We start from the raw sequence: 21,123 nt of genomic DNA, 5'->3' as shown, positions 1-21,123 counted from the left end.
TGAGGTACAGGTTTTTCCGTACATAAATTAAAACACAATCATTGCAAAATGTAGCCACATTTTGTCTAAAAAAAAAAAAAACAAACTTGGGAGTGTTTTTTCTTTTATATCATAAGTTGGAATACACTCCAAGCAGCATAAAAGCAACATAGAATTTATTAGAAACAACTTAAAGAATGGATATCAAATGTCCACAGCAAGTATGTATAGGCTTCCTGATCTGAAGTAATAAATAAGAAGGATTCTTTTCCTCCACTTTTACAAGTAATCATAGCATCGTCATTCTTTACTGAACACACTTGTTCCGTATGTCAAAGTGAAGGCTAGGCATTGTCCCTGTAGAATATATATAACTAAGGGACAAACAAAAACAGATCTTCTCCTGCTGAAAATGTAAATGCTCTATCCAGTAATCATTGTGGTGTACATCCATTTGAAAGCTAAAATTACTGATCTGTAAAAAAGGATAATCTTAATTAGTGATTGTAAACCTGACAGCTCACTACTCCCCCTTCATTATCTGGCCATTTTCGCAGGCTGTAAAGGCTATTTAGAGTTACTGAAAAGCAGAAAATGTGAAATTATAACAGGAAAATTTTTGAACTTCAAGTAAAACAGTCAGTTTTAATTTTTTTAAAGCATTAGCATTACTTTGAGTTTTCAATGGTGTGTCAAAATGAATGGGGCAGAACTGACAGGCCTAAGAGAGTTTTTACCTTTCCTTGACATGCTAGAACTTAAACACAAGTCTCCTAGAAACTCCAAACTAGACTGCAGTGTCACAGTGGAAGCTCCCTAAAGGACAAAGCTGAAGCTCCCAGATAAAATGGAAACAGCCACAGGAGAGAAACAGGCTTTACAAACACAAAAAGACAAGAGAGGCCCAGACCCCAACGACTGAGGTGTTAAAAGCAGCTTCACAATAACAGTCGAAGCAACAGAGGCAACATTGTAAAGCTCTGTGTTACCTGCATGGGCAACTGGGAAGCTTCAGATTCTGTTACTACATAAGTTTGCTGTGCTTTCTGTCCAAGTGCTCTGTCCCATCAAGGGACTATAATAATAATACTAATAATAATAATAGTGTTTGGAAATTCACTGAGATTTGTTACAACTACAGTAATCCCTCCTCCATCGCAGGGGTTGCGTTCCAGAGCCACCCGCGAAATAAGAAAATCCGCGAAGTAGAAACCATATGTTTATATGGTTATTTTTATATTGTCATGCTTGGGTCACAGATTTGCGCAGAAACACAGGAGGTTATAGAGAGACAGGAACGTTATTCAAACACTGCAAACAGTCTCTTTTTCAAAAGTTTAAACTGTGCTCCATGACAAGACAGAGATGACAGTTCTGTCTCACAATTAAAAGAATGCAAACATATCTTCCTCTTCAAAGGAGTGCGTGTCAGGAGCACAGAATGTCACATAGATAGAGAAAACAATCTCTAGCAAACAAATCAATAGGGCTGTTTGGCTTTTAAGTATGCGAAGCACCGCGGCACAAAGCTGTTGAAGGCAGCAGCTCACACCCCCTCCGTCAGGAGCAGAGAGAGAGAGAGAGAGAGAGAGACAGAGAGAGAGAGACAGAGTTTGTTTTTCAGTCAAAAATCAATACGTGCCCTTCGAGATTTTAAGTATGCGAAGCACCGTGCAGCATGTCGTTTCAGGAAGCAGCTGCACAAAAGATAGCAACGTGAAGATAATCTTTCAGCATTTTTAGACGAGCGTCCGTATCGTCTAGGTGTGCGAACAGCCCCCCTGCTCAATCCCCCTAGGTCAGGATCAGAGAAAGTCAGCGCAAGAGAGAGAGAAAAGTAAGCAATCTAGCTTCTCAGCCATCTGCCAATAGCGTCCCTTGTATGAAATCAACTGGGCAAACCAACTGAGGAAGCATGTACCAGAAATGAAAAGACCCATTGTCCGCAGAAATCCGCGAACCAGCAAAAAATCCGCGATATATATTTAAATATGCTTACATATAAAATCTGCGATGGAGTGAAGCCGAGAAAGGCGAAGCGCGATATAGCGAGGGATCACTGTAAACACTTTAGTAACCCATTGGAGTATTGTGCCTAAATTACTAGTCAAACAGGAAATGTGTAGACTATGTGTGAGCTAGCTGCTCTGCTTTTTATAAAATAAATCAGAAGGAGATCTATCTTATTCATGTGGGGATTTTACAAATATATAGAACACAATAATTTTATTTGTTTCAAGGGAGACATTTTAAGTTTGTAAGCAGGGAGGCATTGAAAGATGAGCTGGCAAAAATGGCCATTTTATTAATTTAATTATATAATTATTGTTTTAAAAAGTGATTTTACTAATACATGTATTTTGTGAATAAATTGTGTGACTCTGTTATGGTTTTATTTGATAATGGTGTTTCTTTAATTATTTTATAAATTGTACAAATCTATTTTTTAACCTCTGTAAACATATTTGTGTAACTAAATATCCGAGTGCCCTGTGTATGTTTTTTCAAATAATGGTTGATTTTTCAACATTGCTGCATTCAAAAGATATTTTGTATTCTTGCAAACATAATTGTTAACTTTGCTTTTATTCTGTTTTAATACACGTTCTTAAAATAATTTAAAAGTTGTATAGCACACTACTTTCATTTGACCTCTCCTCTAGTTTTAAATGTTTAAGCATGTTTTGTCTTTTAGCTGCCATCTTCAAATTTTATCTTTAGAACTACAGTATGTGTTTTTCATAAAATAAACACGGCATTAGCATACTTTATTGTTATCTTGCTTAAAGCATTAGTGAATGTTTACTTTTATTTCCCAGGACAAAGAGGCTCAAAAAGAACTGGAATCTATTCAGTCTTCGCTTTGTCTATAAATTAAAACTCTAAGCACAAGGTGGAACCTGCTCTGATGGAAGGAGAAGATTTAGAAGCATTCTCAGTAAGGAATCCTTTGGTACTGTGGTCTTCACTTGTAAGAGAATTTCACTGTAATTAAGCACTTAGAAATGTATTTTGGAATACTTAGTCCTAACACATAGTAAAAAGCTTTTTAAATTGGTACAGTTAAAGGAAAAGGTTTGCACAAGTTGCTAAATGGACTTTTTTTTCACCAGTACCCTCTTTTATATGGAATTTTATGAAAAATTATAGTTGATATAGCTGCATCATGATTATATAAAGTCATAGTAATGTGATTTTCCATTTACATACTTTAATAAATAAAATAGTAACTCCCTTCTTTTTATGTATATTAGAGAATATTCTACAGAGACTATGAGATGTTTTATTGTTATTTTTAAGTTTTGTTTACTAAACATCCTTGTAACCTTTAAAATTTTGCTGCTAATTTTATCTTGGAATGTATGGTTACCAAAGACCTGAGCTGTAATTTTCATTACACTAGTAAACACTCTGTTTCGCACAATTCTTGTATACGGGGAAAATGTATAATATGTAAAATGAATATAATTTAGACTTTTTTCACAGAAATGACAATGACTTGTTCTTAGAAAAACAAGTCGTTGCTAGATATTATAAAGATCTTAAAGGGCTATTTAATTTATTATTTTAAATCAAGTTTATATTCATTAATAAAATACTGTGTATTTAAATAGGCAGCTGTTGTGTGTTATTGTCTAAAAAAAATGATTGCACGTGTCTCAAAAGATCTTGTTTTTATCTTTCATAATAATTGTAAAAATAAATGTCACATATGTAATGAAATCTCAAACTCCTGGATCATGTACAGTATGTATAACTTTATTTTTATTTGTTTTTATTTTTACAGTGTGAATTAAGATCTGCAGATTTTGATTTTTTTGCTGGCGCATATTGTTGCATGTCTTTCCTACCTGCTAATCTATATACACATTTAACTAATTATTATTCCCTGATATTATCTATTTAAGCTTTATAGTGATTTCTCAGAACTTTTTTGTTTTATTCAGTATGTATTATTGAAAATGTTCCATTAATTTAATTATATGTAAAGCAGTATTGTTATTCATTGATGAACATATGCCCAGTTCATACTCCATATAGGATTTTTTGTGTGATTTGGAAAGATGCTACATGCAGCTGTTTAGAAAAATGGATAGATATTGTTTATCTAATTTTTTTTTTTCCCAGTGAAATTAAAGGAACACTCCACCCAAAGATATTTATGTTACTTACACAATGTAATTGGCAGTGAAGACAAAAAATTTTTTTCATTTCATGTTTTTAAACCAGAACAGAGATGGCATAGTTTCTGATGGAATAGCTGTCTACACTATCATCAAAACATCCATGAAAAAATCCACACGTCAAATCTGGTTTTATGCCCACAACATCTCAAACACATGCGCCTTCACTAAAATATTGTTAAGTAAACAACTTCTATAAAGATGCCCTTGTGAATAAACATGAAACTTGCTAAAAAGTGACGGAGCATTTGAATTGAAGACCTGCCTTCCCCCACATTCATGGATCGGACGTTGAGCCCAGTAACAAGTTTTTCTTTGGACAGCATTGGCTAACAAGTGCAGTGAGAGGCATGCATAAGTAAAGATTCAAAGTTATAGAAAAGCAAATGAAAACAACATCAGGAAGAGAGTACAGCTCGGACTTGTGTGTCTCCAAGATGGTTCAATAAGCAGAAGGGTAAATCACTTGTGTTTTCAACAATCCTGAACAATCCAATTGTGGATATAAATTTAAATGTAACCAAATGCTCATTTGTATTTGATTCTGTTCACAAGAATGTTTCCCAGAAGTGGTTTATTTAACAATATTTTGGTAAAAAATACATTTGATTAAGATGTTGTGAGCACACGACTGGATGACTTGACATGTGGACTGTGCAACACAAGAAATGTTTTTTAATGAACAATTTTGACGTTGTTTGCTGCTGCCCAACATTGAATATCATAGGCCTTGTCGTGTATGCGCGGCAGAGGGTCGCCTTCCAGCATCACTTAAGGTATGTGGTAGCTCCCCAGGATCAAAAGGGGCGCTGTCACTAACAGTCTCGTTTCCTTTTTCCTATATAGTGCTGAGAATCTGCCCCTTGAGGGCAACAGAGCCAGAGAAGCCCCACCCCTTCTGGTCCGGCCGATATAAAAGTGCGATATCCCCAAAGGGTAGTGTTTCCCCGACTGTCACAAATGACTCCAGAGTAGTTCTACCCAGAGGCTATTGCGTTTCTTTTGTTTGCTAAGCACCATTGTGTGCCTGCTAAGTTTGTTTTGTTTTTGTTTGCTATTAAATGGACTTTGCCCAGTTGGCACACCAATTATTCTGGGATTCGCTCTGCCTTCTCACTCACTCCCCTACAACATTTATTGTATCAGAAACTTTATTATCTCTGTTCAGCAGGAAAACAAGATATTAAAATTTTTTCTCAGCCATCACTACAACTTGCATGGGGTAAAAAATATATACAAAAATAGAATTTGTGGGGGGAGTATTCCTTTAAGCTTTAATAGGTGTTGTGCATTTCATAGTAAATGAAGATCTGTAATGTAGATGATATTATATCTAGTTGATAAACCAAAATGCAATGCAGCTTTATTTAGCACAATCATGAATTATTACTTAATACAGCACATGTGTACAAAATCAAGCATGTATTTTATTTGTCCCAAGGGGAAAGTTTGGCTCTCTACTATATAAAAAAATCCTGCAACGAGACAAGACTTTTTTGAAGAGATTTTTTCAAGTCAAGCTAGACAAGACTTTTGCCATGAGATTTTTTCAAGTCATGCCCTGCTCTGACCCATTTTCAAACAAGACCACAGTCCACTCAACTCTCATTCGTGTGAATGCTTTTCTCAGACAGGAAAGCAATAATCAGCCCGGACCAAGTGGAACTGAAAACATAGCAGGTCCAAGCGGGGTCGGAAATAAAAAACAAAGAGTAGTAGACAAAATAGAATGTCGTAAAGAGGTTCAAAAATGTTGGCGCAATACACATGCAGAGCAAGTTACAGATTATGAAAGTACTAAAATTCAAAAGTCTCAAAAAAATGATAGTAAAGATCACATTAGCGCTAAAAAACGGAAATTATTACTCGGTGAAATAATGGAAGAGCAAAAAGAGATTGAATATATAGACATATGTCATATGACAAAAGTATGTAGATATTGTTCAGCTTTAAATTTGGAGACTTGTAGATCGTCTAATTCGTGTTGCCATCAGCAAAAAGTAGTGTTTCTTCCCAATGAAGAGGCATATCCATGAGAATTAAAAAATTTGTCGTTTGGTGAAAGTGGAATCCACAAACACTACAGGCAAAATATCCAAATCTACAATAATCTTTTCTCGTTCGCATCATTCAATGCTGAAAACATAGATTTACATGATTCTGGACCATATACTATGAGAATCTGTGGTCCTGCGACAATTAAAGCTACTACAAGTTTAATTACAAAGAAAGCACAATTTGGTCAGGTTTATATTTATAACCACGGAGAAGCGATGCAACACAGAATCAAAAAGGTTAAACGATCGGACATATTAGAAATTCTACAGCCAATAATGGATACAAATTCATACATCCATAAGTATCACACTTTACACGAAATGTATCTGCAAAACATGGACAAAGAAGTTTTCTTGGATTTCTGTATTTATGAATCCGGAAGATCACGGTTGCATTTATAATAAACCAACATGTGACGATAATAGTAACACAACATGAAACATAATTTTATTTCAATTTATTATGTTTTACTATTTTTAACTATGGCTAATTACTCACTGTAATTTAAATAGTTCTATTATGCATATGTAACAGTTCCCATGAAAATAACAGTCTGTTTAAATTGTACATCCGTTTACACTTACGCATACACGAGCAGCAGAGACGCGAAGTGCGACCCCCTAGTATTATTTATTATTAGGTGGATTTTTCTCAGTTGATTAATAATTAACCAATCAATAATTGTTGTGGTCAAACTTTCATTAAACAATATAAGTAAGAGATTATAATATCACCAGATTTCAGACTGGAAAGTTAAAACCCAAAACATCCCTGATAGAGGGGTCAAAAAGATCTGAAATCAAAGATGCCCATATAGCCACAGAAGAACGTATGTCCCAACTCACAGGCCCAAGTTAGGAAAGGGAAAACTAAACAAATTCTGCAGTTTGTTGGGAGATGAGTGGCTGGTAGTTGGCTTTGTGACATCGACTCAATCTGCTTCCAGACTGTGTACAGTACTGCTACTGGCTATAAAAGGGGAGACAAGGAAAAGAAAAAGGAGAGCAGGTTCACCCTAAGCACATGTGACAGACGTGAAAGGGTCTGGAGGAACCGTGGAGAATGTTATGCTGTCTGTAACATTGTTCAGCATGACCGCTTTGTTGGTGGGTCAGTGATGGTCTGGGGAGACGTATCCATGGAGGGACACACAAACCTCTACAGTCTAGACAACGGCACCTTGATTGCCATTAGATATCGGGATGAAATCCTTGGACCCATTGTCAGACCCTGTGCTGGTGCATTGGGTCCTGGGTTCCTCCTGGTGCCCGACAATGCCCAGCCTCATGTGGCGAGAGTATGCAGGCAGTTCCAGGAGGATGAAGGAATTGATACCATTGACTGGCCCCAACGCTCGCCTGTCCTAAATCCAACGGAACACCTCTGGGACATTATATTTCATGTCCATCTGACACCACCAGGTTGCACCTCAGACTATCCAGGAGCTCAGTGATGCCCTGGTCCAGATCTGGGAGAAGATCCCCCAGGACACCATCCGTCGTCTCATTAGGAGCATGCCCCCCCCCACACAATGCTGTCACGCATGCATACAAACACGTGGGGGCCATACAAACTACTGAGTACGATTTGGAGTTGCTGCAATGAAATTTTGGCAAAATGGACTAGCCTGTCGCATCATTTTTTCACTTTGATTTTCGGGGTGTCTTTGAATTCAGCCCTCTGTAGGCTGATAATTTTCATTTCCATCAAACAATGTTGACAACCTTTCAGTCCTAACACATTACCATACCATATGGACCATGTATGTCCATATCAGTAGAGATATCCAGCAGGATTTTTTTTGATTGATCTGATTGAGATCTGATGTGTTTTCAAAGTGTTCTTTTAATTTTTTTGAGCAGTTTATATACTATATATACATATGTATGTATGTATGTATGTATTGTGGCAAGTGGCTGGGGGTGGCACCCAGCCGGGATGCCCGAAAGGACCAGAGGAGGGCTTACACCTCCTCCAGACCACGACGGAGTGACCGCCCTGGTTGCTTTGGGGACTACGGGAACTGAGCTTGGAAGCTCAAACCTATAGGGGCCCGTGGTCACCGCCAAGGGGCACCCCAATGCCTGAGGAGCTCTGGCCCTCAGCACTTCCACCACACCCGTAATTGCTATGGGGAAGAAAACCAGGGACACCTGGAGTGCTTCTGGGTGCACAGCTGGTACTTCTGCCACACTGGGGAGTGCCAGCGGAACCTAATCGGGAGGCACCTGGAGCACATCCGGGTGAACATTAAAGGGGCCACCTCCCTCCATTCGATGGCTGGAGTCGGGTGGAAGAGGATGAAAGTCTGAAGAGAGGAGTGGAGGGGAGGCCGTCAGAAGAAGGAAAAAGCATTGTTGAGGGCCTGGGGCCTCATGTATAACGCTGTGCGTAGAACTCACACTATAACATGGCGTAAGCACAAAAGCGGGAATGTGCGTACACACAGAAAAATCCAGATGCAGGAATCTGTACGTACACAAACTTCCACGTTCTTCCGCTACATAAATCCCGATCAGCGTGAAAAGTAACGCACGTGCACACGGCTTCTGTCCCGCCCCAACTCCTCCCAGAATTACGCCTCTTTGAATATGCAAATCAATATAAATAGCCTTCTATGAAAAGACAATGAGAAAAGCACGGGGTGAAATATAAGAATTTCAGCGAATACCAAGTGGTGGCAAAGGAAAAACGTACTATTTGTGGTTTAAACAGTGGTATAATCAACAAAAGAAAGTTGATCGAGTGACAGAGTGTCGGAGAAATTCGAAAGCTCAAGTTCACAAAGTCGCACAGTGCCCGAAATAAAAAAGAAATCACATATCAAAGTCGCCGTGAAAAGGCGAGTCGTAGCCCACCGTCTGAGTGTCATATGAAAGCTTATTAGGGTACAGACTAAAAAAAATAGGCACACAGTGGGGAAAAAAGTATGAAATGTCAACTTTAATCTCGAAATTTCCACTTTAATCACGTAGTTTATTTTGCCATTAAAGTAGAACATCATAAACTTCATCTTAAAATTGTTTAATGTACTAGTTTCTCAAATCCTATTGTAACTAAAGTAGCACATTAAATGCTTTGTTCTGTATTTGATCTTCTATGTGTGTGAATCACTACCTGCTTCTTAAACTGGCTTTCTTTTTCTCCGACAGGACACATAATCCATTATATTCGTGATATTACAGCTCTCTGAATAATTAAAATACTGAGATGTATACGTGATATCTTTTTCATGATGATAGGAATGAAAGCATGTTATTAAACATGGGAACACGGTGGCGCAGTGATTGTTCATATCTCACGCAAGAGGCTTGCTGAGCTATGTGCGACCTTCGATGAAATAATTTATTGCAGCAGTACAGTCTCTTTCAAACGTACTAACCTCCAATTCCTGTCCTTACTTTTCTTTCTCCAAATACCCAATTGCCACACAGTCAGCTCTGTAATAGACGTGAAGCCATCTGTAAGCTTAGAACGCCGATTCTTCAAAACTTTTAAGGAACATTGAAATATCTTCGTAGTACATGTTTAATTATTCTATCCGTCTATCCTTCCAGTGTCGCTTCAGCACGAGCAAGAATACAACGCAATGCAGGAACAATCCATGAACTAGTTAGCGCTGCGGCACCGTGTCCTCACATGTTTAATTATTATCAATACAGATTATTTAAATGAAGTTAAAGTTTTATCTGTATAATATAATCAACATATATTTTGCTGCATTTCATCTTAAAAATGATATCGTCATCAATATGTAAATACGTGCTTTATAAAGTGGCGCAGGTTGTGTAATATTATAACTGTATCCCAAGTTTACAGTGAGGTGATTGTACTTATAAGTCCAAACAGTTCTACAAGGAGCACTTGATGGACTGATTGAGTGCGTTTATAGTTCTTGGGATGAAACTTTTTCTAAACCGCGAAGTTCGTACAGGAAACTCTCTGAAACGTTTTGCCATGGCTGAGGCAGCGTCTGCTTCATGCTGTATACCGATAATTCTCTTTCCGATCAGCTGCTGCTGTGATTCCCCACTCAGATACAGTGATATAAATACTCCGAGTGGTGCAGTGAGAGTAATATGGAAAAAGATGATCTGCTGTTACAACCCTTAACGGGAGCAGCTGAAAGAAGAAGAAGATGCAGTGAGAGTAACAACGCTAAAGCAGTTATGTTATTTGGAATACTATGGCTATTCCCTGGACCATTATATTGCTGCAGGTTAATTACAATCGGATGCATTACACTAATAAACGATATGCAGTTAATTTCAGTGTATTTATAAAGCCGCATCTAAGAAAGAAAGGGTGACCACACAGGAACAGTAGCACTGCTTTGACGCTGGGTGCTGCCAGTCTGCAAAACCGAGCGGAGAAATTGCGTATGCCAGGGCATGAGGTACCGTGGAAAAGTGTGTGGCTTTACGCCAAGTTTAGGTTTTATACATTGCGATTTGAGCGTGGAAACATTCGTACGCAACATTTCTGTGCATACGCACCATTTATACATGAGGCCCCTGGACTTTGGGGTGATTGGTGCTGCGGCACTGGGTTGTGTGCTTCATCATTTCTGTAAATAGTGTAAATAAACGTGTGTGGTGCATTTAAATGATGTCTACCTGTCTGTGTCCAAGCTGTTCCCCACAGTATATACAGTATAATATACACACTGTAGATAGATAGACATAGATATATATAAGACTAGCAAAATACCCGCGCTTTGCAGCGGAGAAGTAGTGTGTTAAAGAGGTTATGTAACCATATATATACATAAACATATATACATATATATACATATCTACATATACACATATCTACATATACATATATATACATACAGTGGTGTGAAAAACTTTTTGCCCCCTTCCTGATTTCTTATTCTTTTGCATGTTTGTCACACAAAATGTTTCTGATCATCAAACACATTTAACCATTAGTCAAATATAACACAAGTAAACACAAAATGCAGTTTTTAAATGATGGTGTTTATTATTTAGGGAGAAAAAAAATCCAAACCTACATGGCCCTGTGTGAAAAAGTAATTGCCCCCTTGTTAAAAAATAACCTAACTGTGGTGTATCACACCTGAGTTCAATTTCCGTAGCCACCCCCAGGCCTGATTACTGCCACACCTGATTCAATCAAGAAATCACTTAAATAGGAGCTGCCTGACACAGAGAAGTAGACCAAAAGCACCTCAAAAGCTAGACATCATGCCAAGATCCAAAGAAATTCAGGAATAAATGAGAACAGAAGTAATTGAGATCTATCAGTCTGGTAAAGGTTATAAAGCCATTTCTAAAGCTTTGGGACTCCAGCGAACCACAGTGAGAGCCATTATCCACAAATGGCAAAAACATGGAACAGTGGTGAACCTTCCCAGGAGTGGCCGGCCGACCAAAATTACCCCAAGAGCGCAGAGACGACTCATCCGAGAGGTCACAAAAGACCCCAGGACAACGTCTAAAGAACTGCAGGCCTCACTTGCCTCAATTAAGGTCAGTGTTCACGACTCCACCATAAGAAAGATACTGGGCAAAAATGGCCTGCATGGCAGATTTCCAAGACGCAAACCACTGTTAAGCAAAAAGAACATTAGGGCTCGTCTCAATTTTGCTAAGAAACATCTCAATGATTGCCAAGACTTTTGGGAAAATACCTTGTGGACTGATGAGTCAAAAGTTGAACTTTTTGGAAGGCAAATGTCCCGTTACATCTGGCGTAAAAGGAACACAGCATTTCAGAAAAAGAACATCATACCAACAGTAAAATATGGTGGTGGTAGTGTGATGGTCTGGGGTTGTTTTGCTGCTTCAGGACCTGGAAGGCTTGCTGTGATAGATGGAACCATGAATTCTACTGTCTACCAAAAAATCCTGAAGGAGAATGTCCGGCCATCTGTTCGTCAACTCAAGCTGAAGCAATCTTGGGTGCTGCAACAGGACAATGACCCAAAACACACCAGCAAATCCACCTCTGAATGGCTGAAGAAAAACAAAATGAAGACTTTGGAGTGGCCTAGTCAAATTCCTGACCTGAATCCAATTGAGATGCTATGGCATGACCTTAAAAAGGCGGTTCATGCTAGAAAACCCTCAAATAAAGCTGAATTACAACAATTTTGCAAAGATGAGTGGGCCAAAATTCCTCCAGAGCGCTGTAAAAGACTCATTGCAAGTTATCGCAAACGCTTGATTGCAGTTATTGCTGCTAAGGGTGGCCCAACCAGTTATTAGGTTCAGGGGGCAATTACTTTTTCACACAGGGCCATGTAGGTTTGGATTTTTTTTTCTCCCTAAATAATAAAAACCACCATTTACAAACTGCATTTTGTGTTTACTTGTGTTATATTTGACTAATGGTTAAATGTGTTTGATGATCAGAAACATTTTGTGTGACAAACATGCAAAAGAATAAGAAATCAGGAAGGGGGCAAATAGTTTTTCACACCACTGTATACACATCCACATATACATATATACATATATATACATTTTATATATATATATATATATATATATATATATATATATATATATATATATATATATATATATATATATATATATACATACACATATACAAATTTACATATCTACACATATATATATATATATATATATATATATATATATATATATATATAGATAGATATAGATAGATATAGATATAAATATAGACATACATATATACATACATACATTCACACACATATATATAGAGCAAAATACCCGCGGTTCGCAGCGGCGAAGTACTGCTTTAAAATTTTATATAATAAACTGAGGGAAATTATACCAATAATAATTTGTTAAGGATCTCTTTGTATACCATGTTGTCAGTTCGCCCCTCCGGTTGTAATATGACCAAGTTGTGCGCTGAGCTTACTCTTGAGCATGCAACGTATACTTGGCCATGTGAAAAGCAAATCAAGAACAGCAAGACCGCGCCAGCTGTGGAGCTCAGCTCGAGCGAAATGAATTGAATGAAATGAGGTGAATGGGAGGGGAGATGATCACGTGACTCCAACACCTGCCTTAACTCTCCATCCCTCCACAAACACACAAACACAGTCTCTCGGATCCCAACTCTCCTTTATATAAAGAGATAAATAGCAAAATACCCGCGCTTCGCAGCGGAGAAGTAGTGTGTTAAAGAGGTTATGAAAAAGAAAAGGAAACATTTTAAAAATAACGTAACATGATTGTCAATGTAATTGTGTTGTCATTGTTATGAGTGTTGCTGTCTTTTATATATATAATATGCACACACACACACATAAACATATATATACATATACATATATATATACATATCTACATATACACATATCTACATATACTTATGTATATACACATCCACATAAACATATATATACATATACAAATTTACATATCTACATATATATATATATATATATATATATAGACATAGATATATACATACATACATTCACATATATATATATATATATATATATATATATATATATATATATATATATACTGTATATATACATATCTACTTATTGGCTCCTGTATTTAGGATATGGCAGGTTGGATAATGGATGGATGGACATTTGTATGCGTAGCCCTATTTGCCCGTTTTCATTTTTTTTCTTTCTTCAGTAATATTTCAGCAAACCCGGAGCTTGTCAGTTCAAATCGTGGTACTGACACCACTGTGTGACCCTGAGGAAGTCACTTCACCTGCCTGTGCTGCAAAAAACAAAAGTAATGTAACAAATTGTACTTCAGATGTTGTAAGTTGGTGGAATAAAGGCATAAGTCAAATAGATAAATATGTATTATACAAATAGGAACTATTCATTTATTTTCAGTTAAGTCATCTGCAGCAAACTTTTATAAATGAGGGTTTCTCCTTTTTAGATAGTGCAAACTGTTTCTTCTTCATTGACGTTTTCTCTTGGAGAGCTTTTTTCATTTCATTGAAAATGAAAGCAGCAGCTGCCAAAATATGTAGCTTTCTTATTAATTTTTCAACATTGTGTAAAATAAATGTATAAAGTAACATAAAAGGTTTAAATACTGGTTATTCTTTTACACTAAAATATTACTACAGAGATACAAAAAAAGTAAAATGGATATGTTCTTTTTCTTTAAGGAGATTAAATATTACTGAAGAAAGAAAAAAAAAATTAAACAGCCAAATGGGGCTATGCATATGAACTTAAAAGGTTTAAATAAAACAGAAATATATATTTTATTTTTACTTGCTTAACTTGTGGAGGGTGTATCCTGTAGCAAAGCCCTAACTTTTTTCGTGAAAGCCCGTTTCAGTCAATAAGTCTTATGTGTGTGTTTATGTATGTGTGTATATATATGTAGATATGTGTATATGTAGATATGTATATATATGTATATGTATATAAATGTTTATGTGTGTGTGTATATTATATATATAATATATATATAAAAGACAGCAACACTTATAACAATGACAACACAATTACATTGACAATCATGTTACGTTATTTTTAAAATGTTTCCTTTTTTTTTGATAACCTCTTTAACACACTACTTCTCTGCTGCGAAGCGCGGGTATTTTGCTAATATATATATATATATATATATATATATATATATATATATACATATATATATATACATACATACATATACACACATACATGCAGTTTCAATAACATAGAAATCAATATAAACATTAACATCATTATCATATGAGAATATGAAGTAATATATAAGAAGCACATTTCATATAAATATAAATTATTAAACAGTAAAATCTTCTGTAATTTGCTACCGTGGCAATTTGTGTGTCTGTCCAGGATTTTAAATCACCTGTAGCTCGCAAACCGTTTCACCTATTGACTTGAAATCTGGTACACATATAGTACGTCACGTCTGCTATCCGCTTTATGGGTGATGATTGTATTACTCTTTTTATGTTTATTTTATTTTATTGTAGAATCAACTCCTATCTGCGCACACCAGGGCGGCCGTGGGCGGATGCGTATGGTGTATTCACTCCATGTTATCGTGCATTGCGCTGTCACTGGTATTTTGATAAAAGAATTTGAACAACATATAAGAAGCGTATAAATTATTAAACAGTAAAACATTAACATTTAAGAAGTAAAGTTAGATTAAGTACTACTGCAGTGCCTTCGGGTATACCTCATTTTTTGTTTGCCCATTACATGCTTAAATGTATACATTTTTTGGTGTACCTACCCGAGACACGCGACATATAACCGAGCGTGGGAGAAGCATGGATTTTAAACACGCGTTGAGTTCATCTGCTGGTCTCCCTCGTGGAATAACTGGTAATGTTTGACTAAAATCTACAGCGAGTAAAACGACATTACCTCCTTTTTTTTTTTTTTACGATCTCTGAGATGTTGCTTTTTTCAGTTCAAGGCTTCATAAGCTCTTTTATGTTGTATGGTGAACTTATCCCAAACCATCATCTTTGAATGTTGCAAGACTTTCGCCTTGTATGTAGATCGGGGTAATTACATTCATTGCATTCCTAGTCTGAATCACAATCTGATTGTATGGGTGGTTACCTGGCACTGTAGGGTTGCCACCCGTCCTTTAAAATACGGAATCGTGCCGCATTTGAGAATGAAATTGCGCGTCCCGTTTTGAATCAATACTGGACGGGATTTGTCCCGTATTTTTTTTTTATCATTTTTTTTAAAGCAGCGTCTCATGCAAATCATCCCACACGCATTTTATGAAGATGCCTCCTTTCCTACTTTTGATTGGGTAATACTTGATGTCATCATTAGTTTGATTGGTCTTTTTAACTGTCCAGTGAGGAGGGCGTGTCTTTTAAGTAGAGTCTGCAAAGTGTTGGCACTGAGATGTGGCGTCAGCGCCAGAGTTGAAGCCCCTAATGTTGCGGTCAGCAAGTCGGCTAACATCCGCCATGTGCCGTCTTTCAGTTGCGAGAAGCAGATCATAGAATGGTTGAAACTGTTGCCCCTAACGTTGCGCCACGGCGTGTGGTTCGTTTTTTACCTCGTGTCTTCTCATTAAACTTTTATCTTGCGAATATGTTATTGCAATCCGCAGCGGGAGCGTTTCTATAAACTTAATTTAAAGTTACGTTTTACACCGTGCTTTGTTTCCCTTATGAACATGCTTGTATGCTTCACTCGCTCCCTTCTCAATTGTTTAATTAATGTTTTGCTCTTCGCTGTTTGCGGCTCTTCCGTCATTTCCCCCTACTTCGTTCTTTTATCTCGCGAATATGTTATTGCAATCCTTAACGGGAGCGTTTCATTAAACTGATTGAAAATAGTTTCGCATTTACCTTTTTAGTAAAAGGCAAGCTTTTAAGCCTGAGAAATCACCCCGTAAATGCACACGTTTAATTGCACATGTGTTAATATGTATGGTTACACAGTATTAAAAGACAGTGAACAACGTCAGTTACCTTTGTTCCCGCGTTTGATAAAAGGCGAGCTTTTAAGCCTGAGAAATCACCCCATAAATGCACACGTTTAATTGCACATGTTTTAATATGTATGCTTACACAGTATTAAAAGACAGTCAAAAATTAACGTCATTTACCTTCGTTCCCGCGTTTGACTCGTGCTGTAAATCTCTTCCTTGTTTTTAGTTCACGTGATTACGTAGGAGGCGTGATGACGCGATACGTGACTCCGCCTCCTCCATTACAGTGTATGGACAAAAAATATGTTCCAGTTATGACCATTACGCGTAGAATTTCGAAATGAAACCTCCCTAACTTTTGTAAGTAAGCTGTAAGGAATGAGCCTGCCAAATTTCAGCCTTCCACCTACACGGGAAGTTCGAGAATTAGTGATGAGTGAGTCAGTCAGTCAGTCAATCAGTCAGTCAGTCAGTCAGTCAGTGAGTCAGTGAGGGCTTTGCCTTTTATTAATATGTATAGATGAGTAGTGCTAGTGTCATTTCTCCGGTCTAGTAGTCTATTAATAGCCGCATTCCCCCTGCCTGGTTGATTGCACATCATTTTAACATTTTTCAGAAAATGTTTCTAGTGAATAGCAACACAAGTGATTAGAATCACAGGAGATGGAGGCCCATTCCAGAGTCTTATCATCACAGCTAGAGATTATGAATGTAACCCAAGAGTTATCAGTAAGATAGGTTTGTGGTTGCTGGTCAAAGAGCAAACTGCACTGATTTCAACTCTCTGTAGTTGTTTAAATCCCCTGAAAGACAGCTGGGATGGAGAATTAAAGAAGCACTGACAGTACCACTACTTAGGAGAATAGATAGATAGATAGATAGATAGATAGATAGATAGATAGATAGATAGATAGATAGATAGATAGATAGATAGATAGATAGATAGATAGATAGATAGATAGATAGATAGATAGATAGATAGATAGATAGATAGATAGATAGATAGATAGATAGATAGATAGATAGATAGATAGATAGATAGATAGATAGATAGATAGATAGATAGATAGATACTTTATTAATCCCAATGGGAGATAGGATTAGATAAGGAGTTAACTCATTGATACAAGTTTTTAAATTCTAAAACTGATTGCTGAAAGAAAACCATTATATTATTATATTATTTTTGCAATATCTTCACATCTTTCTAGACTTGTATTATTTCAGCCAAAACTCTCTTCAGGTCAGGATCCATCCACACTTCCTGGCCCAGGTTTATATTTGGAGGATCGCAGGAATTGTGGGAAAGAGGGGTCCTTTCATCGGATTGGCTGGCCCAGCGCTGTTTCAGCCGTGGAATGGCCAAATGGAGGAGGCTGCTTGATGGATGAGGTCTCCAGGACTCTAAACAAATCCAAATCTTATTATGTGATATCATCTATGGTTAAATTCTGCTACGTACTTCTAAAATTTTTATTTTTATACTGTATTGAGGATGTATTCTGTTCTGTGTATTGTATTGTATTGTATTGACCCCCTTCTTTTTGACACCCACTGCACGCCCAGCCTACCTGGAAAGGGGTCTCTCCTTGAACTGCCTTTCCCAAGGTTTCTTCCATTTTTTCCCCACAAGGTTTTCTTTTTTTGGGAATTTTTCCTTGTCTTCTTAGAGAGTCAAGGCTGGGGGTCTGTCAAGAGGCAGGGCTTGTTAAAGCCCATTGCAGCCCTTCTTGTGTGATTTTGGGCTATACAAAAATAAATTGTATTGTGTATTGTATTGTATATTTCACAAGTCATTGAAACGGCAATCTTACAAAACAGAAACACCAAAGAATGAGAGAAAATAAATGGCTGAAATGGGCCAAGGTCAAAACCAAATGTCGTGAAGCCGAATGTGCATAACCATAAACTAAAATCAGAACATCAGCAGAAGGAGAGTGAGAAGGGAGCAGGATAATGACTGGCAATATGTTGCTGAAAACACAGTAAGATGGAATCCAAGACTAATAGGTTCTTGTCATTCTAAGCTTTGATTGTTGATATGTTTCAGAAGGAGGTTGTGGTGAACAGTAGCCATGCATGGGGACAACTCTTATTAGCACTGTGGAGGAGGCCAGTGACTGTTTTGGAGAAGTCGCAGCTTCAGTGATGCAATAAAGTCAGAATCCAGACAGATTCAAGATTGAAGTAGCTGTTAGTCTGATGCTGAGGAGGCTGAAGAGAATCTATAGCTTTAAAATGTTTAGGGAAGAAAGGTAGATTTGAGGCTGAATGAAAACCGAGCAGAATGGGAAAGATGGTCAGTGATATCAGCAGTAGAGATGATTGGGAGTGAGTCATGAAAAAGGGGGTAGAATTAGGCATATCAAGATGGGATAGACTGAGAGGGAGTGGAGTAAAGCCAATGAAGGAGACACAGTGGCACAGTGAATAATCATGTTATTAATTTTGAATGAGGTCCTAAGATGATCTTGCCGCTTTTTCTGATATTTTTTCTTAGCCATGTCGTGGTGTGACGCTCTGATTCTTTTTGCCAGTATCATTTTCTAGCAGGAAATGTGGGGTTAAAAAGTCTTACTTTTTTTCTCTCTTTTTAGGTGCATTTGCATATAATGCATGAAGCATATAATGCAATAGCCCATCTGCCTGTGTGTCTGTCTGTCCATTTGAACCAAACTCAGCCCCCCATAGACCAATTTTGTTGAGATGTAGCACACTTTGTCGAGAATTTACCATTTTTGCTGAGATATTTCGAACAGATCATGCTATCCACAGCTTTAAAATCTCCCATTGAAAAGAATTAGCAAATTTACAAAAGTAAAGTGAAAGAGAGAACCATTCCGTTCCAACTTCATGTATGAATTAGTTTGCTGTTTCCATTTTACCTTGACAGCAGTTACACCAGCTTGTATTTTTTGTATACTGTTACTGATAGCAAACAGATCCCCAGTACAAGTTGGTGAAACACCAGCAGACTGCATGCGTGGGTGGGACATCACTATTACTTGCTGTTGTCATGCGCGCAGGATGGCAAGTCTCCATCAGCAAGTCAAGATGGACGCACACGAGGAAACCTCTTCGTCAGCAAGTTGTTTCTGCTTTATGAAGTCTTCCCAGTGGCTTAAGCGCAAACAGAAGAGAAACAGTGGAGCAGCACCTCACCCCACCGGCTGCTTTAAGTTGTAGCAGGTAAGTTTAAATGATTTTCCTTATCGTCAAAGAATAAAATGTACGCAAAAGGTTATCAAGATATGACTGAAGTTCTCTGTGATTTTTAAGCCATTGTGAACAGAGTATATACAGTACCTTACAGTAAACCATCCTTATAATGATTCCCTATTTCACCTCCACTATACTTTACTAGGGTGACCAGACATCTCCGTGACAGTGACAGTCCCAATTTCAGGCTGTCTGCCCTAATAAAAAACTGAAGAATATCAAAATGTCTCAGTTTTAACAGGCTGCCCATCTAATAAAACGTTACTCTGCCAATACAAGCATCCTCACAATATATTTATGAGAATCCAAGGGGCGCCAAACCCCATAACCACCCCAATGTTATATACAAATTAAAATGCAGTCAAAGCTTTGATGAGAAAGCTTCATCAAGAACTTGTGTTAATTGGACAGCTTCACGAGGGGGACAAGAAGGAGACAAAAACAGACAGCACTGCCATTTATTTGCTTCCACTTCTAACATTGTGTGGAATCCTGTGTGTCCATTTATGAAAGTGTGTGTGAGTTTTTTTTCCCCATGTCCTGCCTCCTCTCTTATGATGATGATGGTGAGATAAATTGGCCATTAAACAAAGTAGGATAAGCTTTAAATATAGGCATACATGCTACACAAGTGTCTTGGTTTGGGCCTTCTGGTCACCCTCTAATTTACCATCAGAGTGCCACACTCAGCTGGTATCACTCGCTGTAATAAAGTTTGCTTTTCACTTCTGTTATTCTTTAACATTTGTCATAACTGAACAGATTTGCAAGTCCCATTTTATAAAAAATAAAATGGCCAGATAGGCTCAAGAATTAAATTACAAAAGGTTTTTGTTTTAGGGTATGTTAATTGCCAATCTCAACTCGGCAGTGTGTGTGTGTGTGTGTGTGTAGTGGTCAATTGAGGGCTACAGTGCTGACACAGCCCTTGAACGCCCCTGAATGTTACACCATGCATACATTTACTAACCTGTTTCTTCTGTGGTAGAACACTATTTATATCAATAATAAGAATAATATTAATAATAATAAACATAATAATAATATGAGCTCATTTATTTTTGCATTAGAAGAGATTCATAAAAACCCTAAAACACGACACCGACGTTATAAAACCTGAAAGTTACATTTTCAGTTTAGTGTTGTCATAAAATGATTAGGCTCAAGCGCTGTGGGTGCTGTGATTGTAAATGTGACATCGCGTACGCTGAGCTAAGCGTAAGAACATCAACATTTATTTCTATAGCACATTTTCATACACATGATGTAGCTCAAAGTGCTTTACATGATGAAGAAAGAGAAGA

The 21,123-nt window shown here is 37.4% G+C and overlaps 1 protein-coding gene across 2 annotated transcripts in view; it reads left to right on the top strand.

Annotated features, from left to right (window-relative positions):
* LOC114665742 (regulator of microtubule dynamics protein 2) overlaps positions 1 to 3,386 on the top strand; it is a 212,195-nt gene extending 208,809 nt beyond the window's left edge. For both annotated transcript variants that reach the window (XM_051919315.1, XM_051919316.1), the window contains exon 11: positions 2,799 to 3,386. In XM_051919315.1, the coding sequence (XP_051775275.1) occupies positions 2,799 to 2,852 (54 nt within the window). In that variant the 3' untranslated portion in view covers positions 2,853 to 3,386. The remainder of the gene's footprint in view (positions 1 to 2,798) is intronic.
* Positions 3,387 to 21,123: the final 17,737 nt, after the last annotated feature.

Source organism: Erpetoichthys calabaricus, chromosome 15 (genome assembly GCF_900747795.2).
Source record: "Erpetoichthys calabaricus chromosome 15, fErpCal1.3, whole genome shotgun sequence".
In the NCBI taxonomy this organism is placed as follows: domain Eukaryota; kingdom Metazoa; phylum Chordata; class Cladistia; order Polypteriformes; family Polypteridae; genus Erpetoichthys; species Erpetoichthys calabaricus.
The sequence above is the reverse complement of the archived record's forward strand: the minus strand, read 5'-3'. Positions and strand labels throughout refer to the sequence as shown.